Below are 15,686 nucleotides of genomic sequence, written 5' to 3' on the forward strand. Positions count from 1 at the left end.
AAAGCACTTTTGATGTACAGAGGGCATGTGTGCTCACACGCAGCCCCTGATTATAGCCACAGGCACTTCTGCCCAACGCTGCCCTCTCACACACACAAGCTCTATCACAATGTTCTGACCATGTCACAAAACAAAAGTATATTTACAGGTACTGCACTGAGGGTTGTGGTTCTGTTAGAGATTCATGAGTTAAGCATTCATCAGTGTGTCGGTGACCTGTAGCGCCATCCAGAGGGGAGCAGTTGAAACAGTTTGTGTCCAGGTTATGAGGGCTCTGCAGAAATACCTGTTAACTAAACTAGTCATTATTCCAGGCTTGACTGTAAACATTTGTTACCTTGTTTTATATGGTAGGAGTTAAATGTGTGTTTGGTCAGATTAAAGGTGCTAGAGAATGGTGATTCAAGAGAGCACACCATGATACCTACTGCATGGCCAAGTGATGGGTCAGAGTAAGACTTGACATGAATGCAAGTCTTCTATAAGAATGCTCACCAACGTTGGCACATTTAACTGTGTTACCTGATTCTGTAACTATATCATGTAAGATTAGTGTTGACCACATGAGTTGGTAAACATAACCTTTTAAATGCTTACTAATGCAAGATTAGAGGGGATTACCAAACACTTGTGTACATCACATCCATCTGTAAAAAAACTTTTCATTCATGTTCCTTTATAGTTTATCCATGAAGCTGCATTATTGCATGGCACGTGTTCTCTCTTTGTTCTGTAGCATGCAGCCACAAACCTTGTTTATCTTAGGCTTCTTTGTTATGCAACTGACATGGTTTAGTTTCTGGGATGCAAAAGTGTCGACCTCTACTGGTGATATTAAGTCATTACACCAACTCTCAGCTTGTATGTTTTGATTGTGCTGACACACTCCCCCCACCTTTGTGTCTAGCGTGTACAGTGCAAGGCATCTTTGAGCTACTCAGATTTCAAAACATCACTCTGTTTTCACTTTTTATCAGAAGGAGAGAGTCGTAACTAGGCAGCACCTTAAAATCACATACATTTGAGAATCTCATTGTTTATAAATCGGAGTCATTCCTCAAACTCTGGGAGGAGAAATGCAGGTGATTTTGGTGTCTAATGTTAGTGTAAACCAACTCAGCAAATTTAGTTGTTTGCTATAATAATAATAATAATAATAATAATAATAATAATAATAATTTACTGCTGCTTAAAAACTACATTCTGAAAGGCCTATGTAGGATTATTTTAACAACAAGATACCTTGAAGTATAATTGAGGATATCCATTTGTTAGTGAAGAATCAGTCACTTAAGAAATAGGAAAAAAAATTGTTCTGAACTTTTCTTTATCTGGAGATGTGCATTGAAATGGAGTGGGAGGAAGTAGGTGAGGGAGGGAGCAGAGAGAGAGAGGGAGCGAGTGCATGTACGACCGAGCTATAAAACAGACTCTAAATTCAAACCAGCCTAGTAGCAGACAGCTGTGCAAGACAAAACACTTCTCCTATGTCAGACTCTGATAAACAGGACTGCAAGTTCTCACATATTTTCCTGGAAAATAAAATCTGAATCCAGATAGAAGAGATGACGACAATGTTCAGATACCCCATCTTTCCTCTTCTGCAGGGTGAGTTAAGCAGGACTCAATTTTGTGCATTTTTTTCTACCATAAGTAAAAGTGAAGTATGAACACTGTTTTTAGTCTTGGTACAATTATATGTGTTAAAGTGCATTTAAAATATGTTTTAAAGGGAAATAAGCACATTTCTAGTCAAATACAATTGGCCCTATACATCTTGGAGAATCAGGTCTTTGGTGGCTCATTGTGTGTGTGTGTGTGTGTGTGTCTGTGGTGTGTTTCCAAAACCAGTAAACAGACTGTTTTTAGTGGGATTCCTGGAAAAGCAGTGGATATTTTCAGCAGTAAATCCTGAAAACAGCAGGACTTGTCATGTCCCTTTATTAGATCTCCAGATTTATTTGTTCACCCTTTAGAAACCCCTGACACTCCGTTCTCTGAAGTTGAACATGTGGGTCCAATTTATATTGTCATTAAGGAAAGCTAACTGGAGAGCACTTAGCAGCCATAAACGTGTACTCTGCTGTATGATTAACATGAAGTATAGTCAAAAAGTTAATTTTGATTATCTCAGCTTTTTAATCCGTTTGATCTGTTAGGTGACCCTTGGGTGAGGAGATTTTGGTTTTTCATATATGCATTGGTTATATTTATGTAAATGAGGGACATTTTGTATTTGCAACTGCTGTAATGTAAGAACGTTTAGCCAATACTTGTAAAATACAGAATACTTTTAGATATTAGCTAACTGAATAAAATGACCAAAGGATGTGTTTATATCTGGAGCTGTTGAATAGAAGTTCCTTAATTTTGAGGTCCGGGACAAGAGTGGACTGATCTTTGAGTTATTTATTTGCAGCCTCTGCAAATATTTACATAACTGTGTGTCTGAAAGATATTAAGGCGTGCCTCTGTGCCATCCTGATTCATCTCTTTATTGTTTGGCATATGGGTTTTATATCATCCAACAGGGGGGTGAGATGTTCCTGTTCACTCAGTGTGGAACAGTTATGTAATTCCAAGACGAGCCCCTCCATCACTATAGAAACCATTCAGAAACTCGTGCCAGAGGATCAGGGTTTAAAAGGAGCACAATTTCAGAGAAATAATGGATCCCAGAAAAAAATTGTAACACACTGAGATTTCTGTCATCACATAGACACTGTCATAGTTTAACGAACATCCTATTAATTCATTTTTGTTGATTCATATCCGTGTGACCCTAGTCTATTTCTTTTTTAATCACCAGGGAGGAGTGTCATGGCAGAGCCGGACTATCTGGAGGAAGACTGTGATGAACTCATCAAACCTAAGAAGCTGATCAACCCAGTTAAGAGCTCCCGTAACCACCAGGACCTGCACCGAGAGCTGCTCTTGAACCAAAAGAGGTCAGCAGACTTCAGTTCCTCATTGACTGTTGTTTGTCTTTCCTTCTTATCTGTTTCCTGATAAACACAGAGTAACTGACCAATTGTGATTTTGCACACACAAAGTTTTATCATGATTTATGACACATTAACACAACCAGGACAATATTAAACAAAGATGGCTGAATTCCAAGACTGTGAGTTACATTCCTTCACATGCAGCATGTGATTGGACAGATAATGGTTTATTCATTTATTGATCAGTAAAACTGTTCAGCAATTCTTGGATCATGATTATCATCTTGTTTGCTTATGGAAACAACATTGTTTGTCCCTCTTCAAAACAGGTTAGATGAGGAATAAGATCACGGTGTCCCGACCCAGGCTAATTTAATTTAACCTTTTACTAACAGAGGATGAGATAATACAGTAGCCCTGCTACTTTCTTCTAATTTATTGATAGTGTCCATGCAGACTGTACTGATGTTTCTGCAGTGTGTCACTGTAGTTGACTTCACTGGTGCCTCCTACCTCCTACCTGCAGCTCAGGATATAAACTTTCATAGAAGTATTACCTAAAACCTCAAGTGCATTAATGTGTCTAAAATTGGTTATGTAAAGGTCACACAGATGTATGTTTAACAGCATGAGCCAGATCAAGCTGTACAACAGAGTATTTCATGCAGCCTGAAGTCTATGTGAACATTTATGTATCATTGTGTGTCCATGTGAAAACTCAAATGCACACTGAAGCCAGTGATCAGCCGCCACTTGTATTTCGTGTCATCACCCAGTGCCAGCAGCTTGGTGTCTGAACTATAAATAGCCATGTAAACACATGCGCTTTTGACAGCTGTTACATCACAGCAGCGATGCTCCTTCTTAAACAGATCCAAGAGCAAGGTGCTTTTATAGTGATGGAGGCTGGGCATTAATGAATGATGGGAAAGAAGTCAGAAAGGCCACAGGAGAAATGTTAATAAAATTTTAGGAATACATTTTCCCATTCAGTAACTTTTTTTTTTTTTTCACCTAGACAGGGAATATCTGTGAATGTCTGTCTGTGAGATCAATCTAATGGGGTTTTTAAAGGGATGAATTTGTTTTTAATGGGATTTTTAATGTCTGAATTAGTCACAGTGATGAGAGCGGGAAGGGGTGGGTGGAAAGGTGGATGGATGCATGCATGGCTGTATGGAAACTGAAAAAATATGTTATGTAATCAAGATTACAAAACAATCCAGCTGGGGGCCTTTTTGTGCCGCCTCAGCTGGATTGACCTTTCCTACACACACACACACACACACGCATACAGAGGAATTTCAGAAACTCAGCCACCAAGACTGGCAAAGCATTTGAGCAGATAGGGGGTATTGATGTGTGAGATTTGAAATCTGGAGATGTGCATTGAAATGGAGTGGGAGGAAGTAGGTGAGGGAGGGAGCAGAGAGAGAGAGGGAGCGAGTGCATGTACGACCGAGCTATAAAACAGACTCTAAATTCAAACCAGCCTAGTAGCAGACAGCTGTGCAAGACAAAACACTTCTCCTATGTCAGACTCTGATAAACAGGACTGCAAGTTCTCACATATTTTCCTGGAAAATAAAATCTGAATCCAGATAGAAGAGATGACGACAATGTTCAGATACCCCATCTTTCCTCTTCTGCAGGGTGAGTTAAGCAGGACTCAATTTTGTGCATTTTTTTCTACCATAAGTAAAAGTGAAGTATGAACACTGTTTTTAGTCTTGGTACAATTATATGTGTTAAAGTGCATTTAAAATATGTTTTAAAGGGAAATAAGCACATTTCTAGTCAAATACAATTGGCCCTATACATCTTGGAGAATCAGGTCTTTGGTGGCTCATTGTGTGTGTGTGTGTGTGTGTGTCTGTGGTGTGTTTCCAAAACCAGTAAACAGACTGTTTTTAGTGGGATTCCTGGAAAAGCAGTGGATATTTTCAGCAGTAAATCCTGAAAACAGCAGGACTTGTCATGTCCCTTTATTAGATCTCCAGATTTATTTGTTCACCCTTTAGAAACCCCTGACACTCCGTTCTCTGAAGTTGAACATGTGGGTCCAATTTATATTGTCATTAAGGAAAGCTAACTGGAGAGCACTTAGCAGCCATAAACGTGTACTCTGCTGTATGATTAACATGAAGTATAGTCAAAAAGTTAATTTTGATTATCTCAGCTTTTTAATCCGTTTGATCTGTTAGGTGACCCTTGGGTGAGGAGATTTTGGTTTTTCATATATGCATTGGTTATATTTATGTAAATGAGGGACATTTTGTATTTGCAACTGCTGTAATGTAAGAACGTTTAGCCAATACTTGTAAAATACAGAATACTTTTAGATATTAGCTAACTGAATAAAATGACCAAAGGATGTGTTTATATCTGGAGCTGTTGAATAGAAGTTCCTTAATTTTGAGGTCCGGGACAAGAGTGGACTGATCTTTGAGTTATTTATTTGCAGCCTCTGCAAATATTTACATAACTGTGTGTCTGAAAGATATTAAGGCGTGCCTCTGTGCCATCCTGATTCATCTCTTTATTGTTTGGCATATGGGTTTTATATCATCCAACAGGGGGGTGAGATGTTCCTGTTCACTCAGTGTGGAACAGTTATGTAATTCCAAGACGAGCCCCTCCATCACTATAGAAACCATTCAGAAACTCGTGCCAGAGGATCAGGGTTTAAAAGGAGCACAATTTCAGAGAAATAATGGATCCCAGAAAAAAATTGTAACACACTGAGATTTCTGTCATCACATAGACACTGTCATAGTTTAACGAACATCCTATTAATTCATTTTTGTTGATTCATATCCGTGTGACCCTAGTCTATTTCTTTTTTAATCACCAGGGAGGAGTGTCATGGCAGAGCCGGACTATCTGGAGGAAGACTGTGATGAACTCATCAAACCTAAGAAGCTGATCAACCCAGTTAAGAGCTCCCGTAACCACCAGGACCTGCACCGAGAGCTGCTCTTGAACCAAAAGAGGTCAGCAGACTTCAGTTCCTCATTGACTGTTGTTTGTCTTTCCTTCTTATCTGTTTCCTGATAAACACAGAGTAACTGACCAATTGTGATTTTGCACACACAAAGTTTTATCATGATTTATGACACATTAACACAACCAGGACAATATTAAACAAAGATGGCTGAATTCCAAGACTGTGAGTTACATTCCTTCACATGCAGCATGTGATTGGACAGATAATGGTTTATTCATTTATTGATCAGTAAAACTGTTCAGCAATTCTTGGATCATGATTATCATCTTGTTTGCTTATGGAAACAACATTGTTTGTCCCTCTTCAAAACAGGTTAGATGAGGAATAAGATCACGGTGTCCCGACCCAGGCTAATTTAATTTAACCTTTTACTAACAGAGGATGAGATAATACAGTAGCCCTGCTACTTTCTTCTAATTTATTGATAGTGTCCATGCAGACTGTACTGATGTTTCTGCAGTGTGTCACTGTAGTTGACTTCACTGGTGCCTCCTACCTCCTACCTGCAGCTCAGGATATAAACTTTCATAGAAGTATTACCTAAAACCTCAAGTGCATTAATGTGTCTAAAATTGGTTATGTAAAGGTCACACAGATGTATGTTTAACAGCATGAGCCAGATCAAGCTGTACAACAGAGTATTTCATGCAGCCTGAAGTCTATGTGAACATTTATGTATCATTGTGTGTCCATGTGAAAACTCAAATGCACACTGAAGCCAGTGATCAGCCGCCACTTGTATTTCGTGTCATCACCCAGTGCCAGCAGCTTGGTGTCTGAACTATAAATAGCCATGTAAACACATGCGCTTTTGACAGCTGTTACATCACAGCAGCGATGCTCCTTCTTAAACAGATCCAAGAGCAAGGTGCTTTTATAGTGATGGAGGCTGGGCATTAATGAATGATGGGAAAGAAGTCAGAAAGGCCACAGGAGAAATGTTAATAAAATTTTAGGAATACATTTTCCCATTCAGTAACTTTTTTTTTTTTTTCACCTAGACAGGGAATATCTGTGAATGTCTGTCTGTGAGATCAATCTAATGGGGTTTTTAAAGGGATGAATTTGTTTTTAATGGGATTTTTAATGTCTGAATTAGTCACAGTGATGAGAGCGGGAAGGGGTGGGTGGAAAGGTGGATGGATGCATGCATGGCTGTATGGAAACTGAAAAAATATGTTATGTAATCAAGATTACAAAACAATCCAGCTGGGGGCCTTTTTGTGCCGCCTCAGCTGGATTGACCTTTCCTACACACACACACACACACACGCATACAGAGGAATTTCAGAAACTCAGCCACCAAGACTGGCAAAGCATTTGAGCAGATAGGGGGTATTGATGTGTGAGATTTGAACACATTCATCCCAGTCTGCTAGAGGGTATGCACTCATGGGAGGGGGCCCGATGGAGGGAGGGGTTCACAGATTATGTAAACATGTCCCACAGTGAAAGGAGAGTGTAAGCATGTTTGCCTTATTACTGTCAGTGATTTTCACCCTCCATCCTTTGCATGTGAGGTGTTCAAAACAGCCTGACCCGATCACATCATCATTCAGCTTGCTAAGTGTTTTCTTATAAGACCTTCACTGTCAGTAAAACCAGGACATTTAACTGCAGCAGTAGCTCTAAAGAAAGAGGTGTTTCTAAATGAATTCCCACTCCTTCTTGGAACATTGTGGCTTGATTATGTAATCTTCAGGATTTCAATAATGCTTTTAATTAAGGCGTTGTTGTTGCCAAACTGCAGTCAGGTAGGTATGCTGTGCTGATAAACCAACGCTGCCTGTGCAGAGTCAGGCAAAAGGAAAATGAGTAATCATGGAGTTTAGTAATCCGGATAGTGTGGTTTTTAAATCAAATCAATAAAAGGCAAGGAGATTGAATAGTTTCAATAATGACCTCTATCCTTTTTATGTTTTTGGCTTCTGTGGTGCTTTATTATGTCCTCCCACCCCCCAAATTCTTTAGAGGCTTTTCTCTTTATTGGTTATTGTCTTTTCGAACAGACCCCAGCCCATCTCTGTTCTCTTCTGCCTTAAGCACTCTCAAGACTCATACTTAGCCCCCACCTTTCCCTCTCATAATTTGGAGCATTACATAACATTTTGTATTTTTGCTGCTCATCACACTTCACTATGTCCCAGTCCTCTTTTGGATGTTAACTACACAAATCTGTGTAGTTATGCAACAGTCCCTCTGGGTTCCCTGTGACTTTTCACCCCAATATAGCTTTCATATGAACAAAATGTTTTGGGCTTGTATTCTGGTAAACGTGGAACAAGTTATTGGCTCAAAATCATAACTTTCTTGAAACATGAATGACATGTTTAATCCAGAATATCTGATATAAATGGGCATGTCAAACTAGAATGAGGTCACGGTCGTCATCTGTTACACACGAATTTGAAGCTCTGTAGTGCCATTAGCATGTGTTGTCAGAGGTGGGTCATTGAGCTTTATTTTAACTTGGTGGTTTCACTGACTGATTCTGCACAGGGGTTTGGCTCCTCAGAACAAACCTGAGCTCCAGAAAGTTCTGGAGCAAAGAAAACGGGAGCAAGTTCTCAAGGCTCAAAAGGAGGAGCAGGAGGCCCACAAGAAGAGGAGCGACTTGGAGATCGAGCTCATGAAAAGACAACAGAAACTAGAGCAGGTAAATGATTGACAAAATTAATATTAACCATTACTTTTTCACTCAGATGAATGTGTATTATGTCTACATCTCAGCACAAAAAACCAAGATTAAAGTTCATTCATTCCTGGTTTTGACCTTGACAGTTGATACAATATGCATTGTATATACGTATCTTGCTATCACTACATTGTCACCTTTATGGGCGACAGTGGTGCAGTAGGTAGAGCAGTCGTCTCTCAACCGGAAGCTTGCAGGTTTGAATCGCAGTGCTTGCAGTCCACATGTCAAAGTGTCCTTGGGCAAGACACTGAAGTCCCAAGTTAGCCGCGATGGCGGTGCATATGCACGCAGCAGCCCGGTGCCCTAGGCTCTAAACAAAATTTCGTTGTACGCATTACATCAACAATAAAGGATTCTTCTTATAAGTTGTTTTATCTGAATTTCTCATTGTCTGTATTCCTGCAGCTCGAGCTAGAGCAACAGAAAATTGAGGAGGAACAGGAGAACACCCCAGAGTTTGTGAAGATGAAGAGCAACCTGCGCAGGACCAAGCAGGAGACTGATGGGGAAGAACGAACCACCTAAAAATCAACAGGGGTGTCTGGGTCTGGCTGATTGAGTGCGTGTTTGTAAGCACAGAGACATCAGGAGTGTGTGTGCAAAAAATGTAAAAAAAAAAAAAAAAAAAAAAAATTAAAATTTCCATGGTGCACAGTGGTGATTTGGCCATGGCCTGAGATGAACTTCCTGGCTTTTCCAACCTAGTTGTTCCTTCCTGCAATGAGGAGCGAGACTTTACAAACTAAACATCCCCCTCCGTCTGGCTGCCATGGACCAACAGCACTCACCTCTGCTCCTCACGCCCACCCAGCAGCACACGCCGCCCCCTCGCAGGAGGGACCTAATACAGACATGTTACATGTCTCTCAGTGTGGGCAATCAAGCTTCCCCCCGTTTGCAGTCCTTTCTCCACAGCAAGCTGTCGTTTCTCTTCACTGTTATCATTGTTGTTATTGTTGTTGTCGTTGTTTTTTTTTGTCATTTTCAGAATCAAATAAGGAAAAGTGGACACTGGATGGACTCTTGAAGCTGTGTAAAGTAAAAGCCAAACAAATGTGCTTTTGTTATTTATGTTTGTAGCTTTTAGCCCAGGTATAGGGGAGGACACTTTTAGTCATTTTGTATTTTAGTTTGTTTTACAGCATAGTTTATGAAGCCACAACAGGACAAAGGGAGTGTAAGGTTGTGTTACCCTCAAGTTTTTGAAAACTTTTTTTTTTTTATCCTAAACATGCCATTTCCTCAGCTAATGCAAGTTTGAGCAATAGTAGGACTCCCAGGCATAAGAGTGACCTTTTCTTTATATATTCTGTTGTTTTGTATGAATAAAAGTGTTAAGTAATTTGTTTTTCTTTGGTTGGTCAATAAGGAGAGTCCTGTCTGGTGTGCTTCTATGAACAAAGGATATGGTTTAAAGTATAAATGAAAATGTACACTCATAGGCCACCTGTCATAAAAGATTTTGTTGATGGGAAGCTATATGGATATCGGCATGGTTACTGAAACAACTCATAAGTGTCCTGCAATCTTATAACTTCAGGTTTTCATGTTTATTTACAGTGGTTGCCATGGATGTGCACACAGGTCATTTAAATCAGTAAAGCTGAATTAAAGTGAGTATTACCTGCAAAACAATTTAATTCTCAGATGTAGCCATCACACACAAATTATAAAATAGTTACATAAATTGAGAAACTGTGATAACTTGGGATGTTAAATTGCAAATTTATTGTCAGTTGAAGTATCACAAGAAGATATTGTGGGTCTAAAATTCTGGCTTGTGGCCCCTTAAGAGACATTAGCTATGGTTAAAATGGAAATGAGCAGTTTTATAACAACACAACCCTGTGTTCCTCTCAGAACCTTCTTTTAAATAAATATTTTAACGCATTCAATTCATTCTCTTTGTATGCTACTGGACTCTGAATTTTTTGTTACGTAACTAATACGTTTGGCTCAAGGGGAGCCACCGAATGATAGGATCGATTGCGGTGCATTTTTATTCTAGCAATACAATTGATGTGGTCAGTAGAGGGCGGTAAAGTACCACTGATACCTCTACTACCCACGAAGAAGAATTCGACCCGTTCTCTCGTCAATAAGCGGCAAAGATGTCCGCCTGCAGGCTGTTCCGTTCACTATCGTCCAGCTTTACCACTGTTTTGCCTTTACTGACCCGCTCGACGCCGCTTTGTCCTTTGCGACTGGCACTTAAACCTTGTTCTCCAAGAACGCTTACGTCTTCTAGCGGATTATCAGCAGGTATTCCCCTGTAAATGTGTCTGTGTGCAATGTTAACCAAAAATCTTTGATAGCTACAGAGTAACCTTAGCTAGAGAGAAGAGCTGCTGTACCTCCCTCCCTCCCTCCTGATCGTCGTAAGGTTAATGACCGGAGATTACAGAAGCACTAGTTTAGTGGGAAGATGGTTATGTTCTGAGTCTGTTGTGTTATCTTGCAGCGGTTAAATTTACAGACAAGCACGAATGGATTCGAGTAGAAGACGACAGAATTGGGACTGTCGGTATCAGCAACTTCGCCCAAGTAAGTCCTGACCATGGTGTAAACTATTTGATCGTGGGTATTTAGACACTCGTAGGAGTTAATCGCCAATAACGTTTAATTGAGATAATTACCCTGCACCAGATTTGTTGTGTGTTTTAAAATGAAGCTTTACCGATGCTGCATAGGTGATGCAGTTTTACCTCACGACCCTGCTCTTTGAAAAGGAGCTAAAGTTGGGCACCGTCTCTAAAGTGCACCCAGCGTAAACCAGAGTTGACCATTCTCATGCGGTCCCCTAGATATTTAACACCATCTTCACCTTGGAGTCCATTGTCCCTGTTTTAAGATGTAAAACGACAACAAAATAATATGGACTAATAAGTTTTTTTCGTGGCATTTTTCCTGAATCAAATGGAACTATTTTTCTTAATAATCATCTAATCTATTTTTCTTCTGGGCTTACTTCCATTATATGTGCAACTTGCGTTTTCTGCCCATCACAGTGTACAGTAAAAATTATATTGAGGATTAACCCTTGCAAAACATCCGGATATCACCATCACTGTGCCCATGCACAGACACAGTCACACACATGTTCATGCACAAACACACCATACCACTACCATTGACTTTGCTTTCTGCCACTTGCAGGAGGCTCTGGGAGATGTAGTTTACTGTGGACTACCAGAGGTGGGAACACAGCTGGCTCAGCAAGGTAAGAAGTACAAATATGGAAGAATTAAGCCCTGTCTTATACACCTCATTCCTGGATTCACTCTGTTGAAGCTGTATAGCTGGCGATACTAATATTACATCAATTTTATAATTTGAAATAGAGCCACACTTATGAATCGGGCAGGTTGATGTATCAGGTGATGTTAGCTCATTGCAGATATGTATCAGCCAATTAATAATAAGTAATTGAAGTGTATTGAAACCTTGAAAGCTGCATTTTGAAACAGTTCCAGAAAGTAGGGACACATTTTTCAACAGTAAAATGTCCTGCCCAGTATAGTTCTTGTCCCCAGCTGTTAACTACAAATTAAAATGTATCTCTTTTTATCTATTCATGAAATTGGATACATTTTCAGTTGTATCCATTTACAATCAGATATCCAACACAATAAAAGTGTGTGAAGGGGTCTGAACTCTTTCTAAAGCAGTTTGTAGTTGCTATACTTCTGAAGTGACCCAACTTTGATCTAATTGCATTTCTAACATCTACTATCACAGATGAGTTTGGAGCCCTCGAAAGCGTAAAAGCAGCCAGCGAGCTCTATTCCCCATTAACTGGAGAAGTTGTAGAGGTCAATACACTGCTGGCAGATAACCCTGGTCTGGTCAACAAATCTTGCTACAAAGATGGTAAGTGCACAGTCCATTCCATGTACAGCTTGTATGGTTGGCTGATGGGGATGGATGGTGAAAGAAGCAATGAGTAAATAAATAAACTTTGGGCTTATGTGAGAATGTAAAGTTCTAGGATCACATTGTTATTGATACATATTGATCAACTTTTTTGAGATCACTGGTGCAGTTTGTACATCAACACTATAATAATAATAGTTTATTTATATAGCACTTTACAACTCCGACTTTGTTTACCTAATAGCGGTTACTTGCAAAAGAAACCTGTTCAGGGTATGAAGTCTATACACTGGGGAGCCTTTAATGAACTAAAAACATAACTGAAATTATTTTTTTTTTGTTTTTGATTTTATGTTGTTTTGAAAATGTGTTTACATTTACAACATTTTTTACTCATTTCGACATCTTTATAGCTATATCTTTGCCTGTATTTATTCTAAAAATATTAATATATTATTGACTGAACAATGAACATGTACAGATAAAACATTTTTACTCTTTTAGGTTCTGCAAATCATAATTATCTTAGGGGCTGTGAGGTTCAAGGAAGCTGCTTAGTAGCAGCATCAGCTTTGAACAGTAGATGGCAGTAATGCAACCTAAAATAGAAGACAGCCACTATAGGAGTAAGGAGAGGAAGTGGATTTAAAAGTAATTATATCTTGTACGGTCTTTTCTATTTTTTTTGTTTTTGAAAAATGCATTAGGTATCCTGCAAGTGTGAACCATCTTCACTCTACACCTGATATTTTGCATGGTTTAACCCATTCTCTGTCATGAGTACTGCTGACCATTTTTCATAGCAAATCAGTATTTTCCATGTATTCATTTCTATGCCTCTCACACATCAACTATGCTTCCGTTCAATTATAAACATGAATATTTACTAAGAGATTTGTGTTGGTTGATAGAGTAATCTATCATACTGAGCATCATCTGCTATTGCTATTGTCAGAACAAAATTATCATGGAATGGCAATGAACTGCAGTTCCACTCACAGCAGCTCTACTGTGTATTGATAATGTAACTGTGACAATAATAAAGGCAGACATAATGTTCACTGTAATGGATTACCTGACTTAAGAGCCTCAAAGTCTTAACAAGTTGATTTTCATACTGTAATAAACAAGGCAGAGGTTTAAGAAAAAAAAAAGCTAAATCAAAGGCAAAAAAGTAAAGTTGGGTGCATTTAACTTAAGTCTAAAGTACAAAACAGAGCTTTCTCACACCCAAATCACTGGGATGTTTTCCTTCTGTGTAGTTCAAATTATCACACATCACCACAGCTGGATGTTTAGACTAAGCCTTCTACAAAGTTCAATAGTCCTTCAGTTTCATGGTTGAGTCCTTATTAACTTTTCACCAACAATGTGTCAGTCAACAGGTGTACGAAGTGGTTATCTATAATCAAAGCTTCCTCAGATTTGCCCTCCTGAAAACTTCACATTTCTCCTCACATTGTCCTGTAAGTGTAACCCCTAAAGATAAATGTATACTGTAGTACGTTTAAGGAACTGTTTTTAATTTACACTGACAAAATTACAGATTATACAAGTCTAATTATTAAAATGGATAAAATTATCAATTCCAAAAACATAATCTCCAACAACTATAGAGTATGAAAAATTACATTATTATTACTGTGTGCTTCTGTTACACTATAAAGTAACCTTGAGCTGCTATAATCTACTAAATTGTTGTGTAATAGAAAACTCAATGATAAGAATATGGTGCACATGTTTTCACAGGAACGGACAGGAGTTGTATTCTTCATTTAGATTAATAGGAGACGAGGGATTTAACGTGAAAATCCAATAGGTTTCATGTTGAATTAGCAGTCTTTCTAGATTACCACATGTCTACATGTGGTTGCATCACATTTTGGCAAACAACAGGAGAGCTAATATCTGCCAGTCTAATGGATGATTTCTGTTCTGGAATTCTTAGGAGGCCTCTGATTACACCTGCACCTGTTGGTGATAAGTTGTCAGTTAAGTTTCAACCATGAAACTGAAGGTCTGCTGCAGACTGAAGAAGGCATAGCCAAAACATCTGTGCATAATGGGAGACGGTCTGAACTAAGTAAAAAGCTAGGTCAGTGGAAAATGGTGCCAGTGATGTTACACATACAGTATGTGGCTTGTGATGAATGGGCTAAAGTATGCAAAACACTGATATGGTCCTTGGCTCACAGCTTAACCTCTTTTTAACCTATTAAATACAGGTTGGTTGATAAAGATGACCATTGCCAACCCTGCTGAGCTTGACACTCTAATGGATGAAGCAGCCTATGAGAGATACATCCGCTCCATTGAGGATTAACCTAACGCCTCCTAACAAGTGCAATGCTCCCTCTCTCCTTTTCAGACACAGCTGGCAGGGAGATGCACAGGTTGTGCCAGTGTCAGTTACAATGCTATGCTTAGCATCCATCAGTGGAGCTCAGGAGCTCTAGCTCACTGACCTGCCAGTGTTGTAGAGCTGTGACAATTAGGAATCCTTTATCTACTGTTAAAGACTGACCTTAGGGGACCTGCCAGTCCGCAGTGACTAAACATCTGGTGTTGAGTTAGTTCTTGCAGCCTCAAACCCTAAACAGAAGAGACAGAGACTCGGTAGAACAGTTTCCAAACATAGCAGTCAAACCTGAATTTCTGTTCAAGGACATGGTTAGACAACATAAAGCACTTTGGAATTTATGCTGTTGTTAATTATGTTGGTCTGTACTGCATGTATAACGGCTACACTGTGGACATTGGACCTGTCCAATAGACAATAAACATTTCATTACACGTTTTGTTTTCTTGGTCATTTTTATTACTATTTAAGTTTTTAAAAAAATCACTTGTAATTAATGTCTGTCAGTGTGTGCACAAGATAACATAGGTACTGAAGACGTGATGCGCTTGACACTGTCCAGACACATCACATCAAATGCTATTTGCATGTTTAGTTATTTTCATTATTTAAAATAAATGCAAAGAAAACTGGGTTAAGTTAGTAAGTTTGTTTTTTTTTTTTTTTGATTCAATGCCACTAAGGAGGAGCAATGCAACTATGTCTGGTGTTGTGTCGAGATCTGTTCCCCTGACAAAATGTGTTTCCCCTAACCTTATCCTAACCATAAACACAACAGGGGGGTGCTATTAGAAACACAGTGGG

The 15,686-nt window shown here is 39.1% G+C and overlaps 2 protein-coding genes across 5 annotated transcripts in view; both read left to right on the forward strand.

Moving 5' to 3' along the window:
- Nucleotides 1–10,549, forward strand: part of fam107b (family with sequence similarity 107 member B) — a 19,916-nt gene extending 9,367 nt beyond the window's left edge. For 2 of the 4 annotated variants that reach the window (XM_020612536.1, XM_020612545.1), the window contains exons 2-4: nucleotides 2,810–2,948; nucleotides 8,452–8,608; nucleotides 9,056–10,549. In XM_020612536.1, the coding sequence (XP_020468192.1) occupies nucleotides 2,821–2,948; nucleotides 8,452–8,608; nucleotides 9,056–9,175 (405 nt within the window). In that variant the 5' untranslated portion in view covers nucleotides 2,810–2,820 and the 3' untranslated portion in view covers nucleotides 9,176–10,549. Of the gene's footprint in view, nucleotides 1–1,446; nucleotides 1,609–2,809; nucleotides 2,949–4,438; nucleotides 4,599–5,799; nucleotides 5,939–8,451; nucleotides 8,609–9,055 lie in introns of those variants that run through there. The other 2 variants (XM_020612525.1, XM_020612516.1) reach the window with 2 other exon arrangements.
- A 109-nt stretch (nucleotides 10,550–10,658) lies between these two features.
- LOC109967142 (glycine cleavage system H protein, mitochondrial-like) lies at nucleotides 10,659–15,316 on the forward strand. The gene is made up of 5 exons (XM_020612506.1): nucleotides 10,659–10,912; nucleotides 11,112–11,194; nucleotides 11,807–11,870; nucleotides 12,389–12,520; nucleotides 14,749–15,316. The coding sequence occupies exons 1-5, from the start codon at nucleotides 10,762–10,764 to the stop codon at nucleotides 14,844–14,846; spliced, it is 528 nt and encodes a 175-aa protein (XP_020468162.1). The 5' UTR covers nucleotides 10,659–10,761; the 3' UTR covers nucleotides 14,847–15,316.
- Nucleotides 15,317–15,686: the final 370 nt, after the last annotated feature.

This window comes from Monopterus albus, unplaced genomic scaffold (genome assembly GCF_001952655.1).
Source record: "Monopterus albus unplaced genomic scaffold, M_albus_1.0 scaffold5.1, whole genome shotgun sequence".
NCBI lineage: Eukaryota > Metazoa > Chordata > Actinopteri > Synbranchiformes > Synbranchidae > Monopterus > Monopterus albus.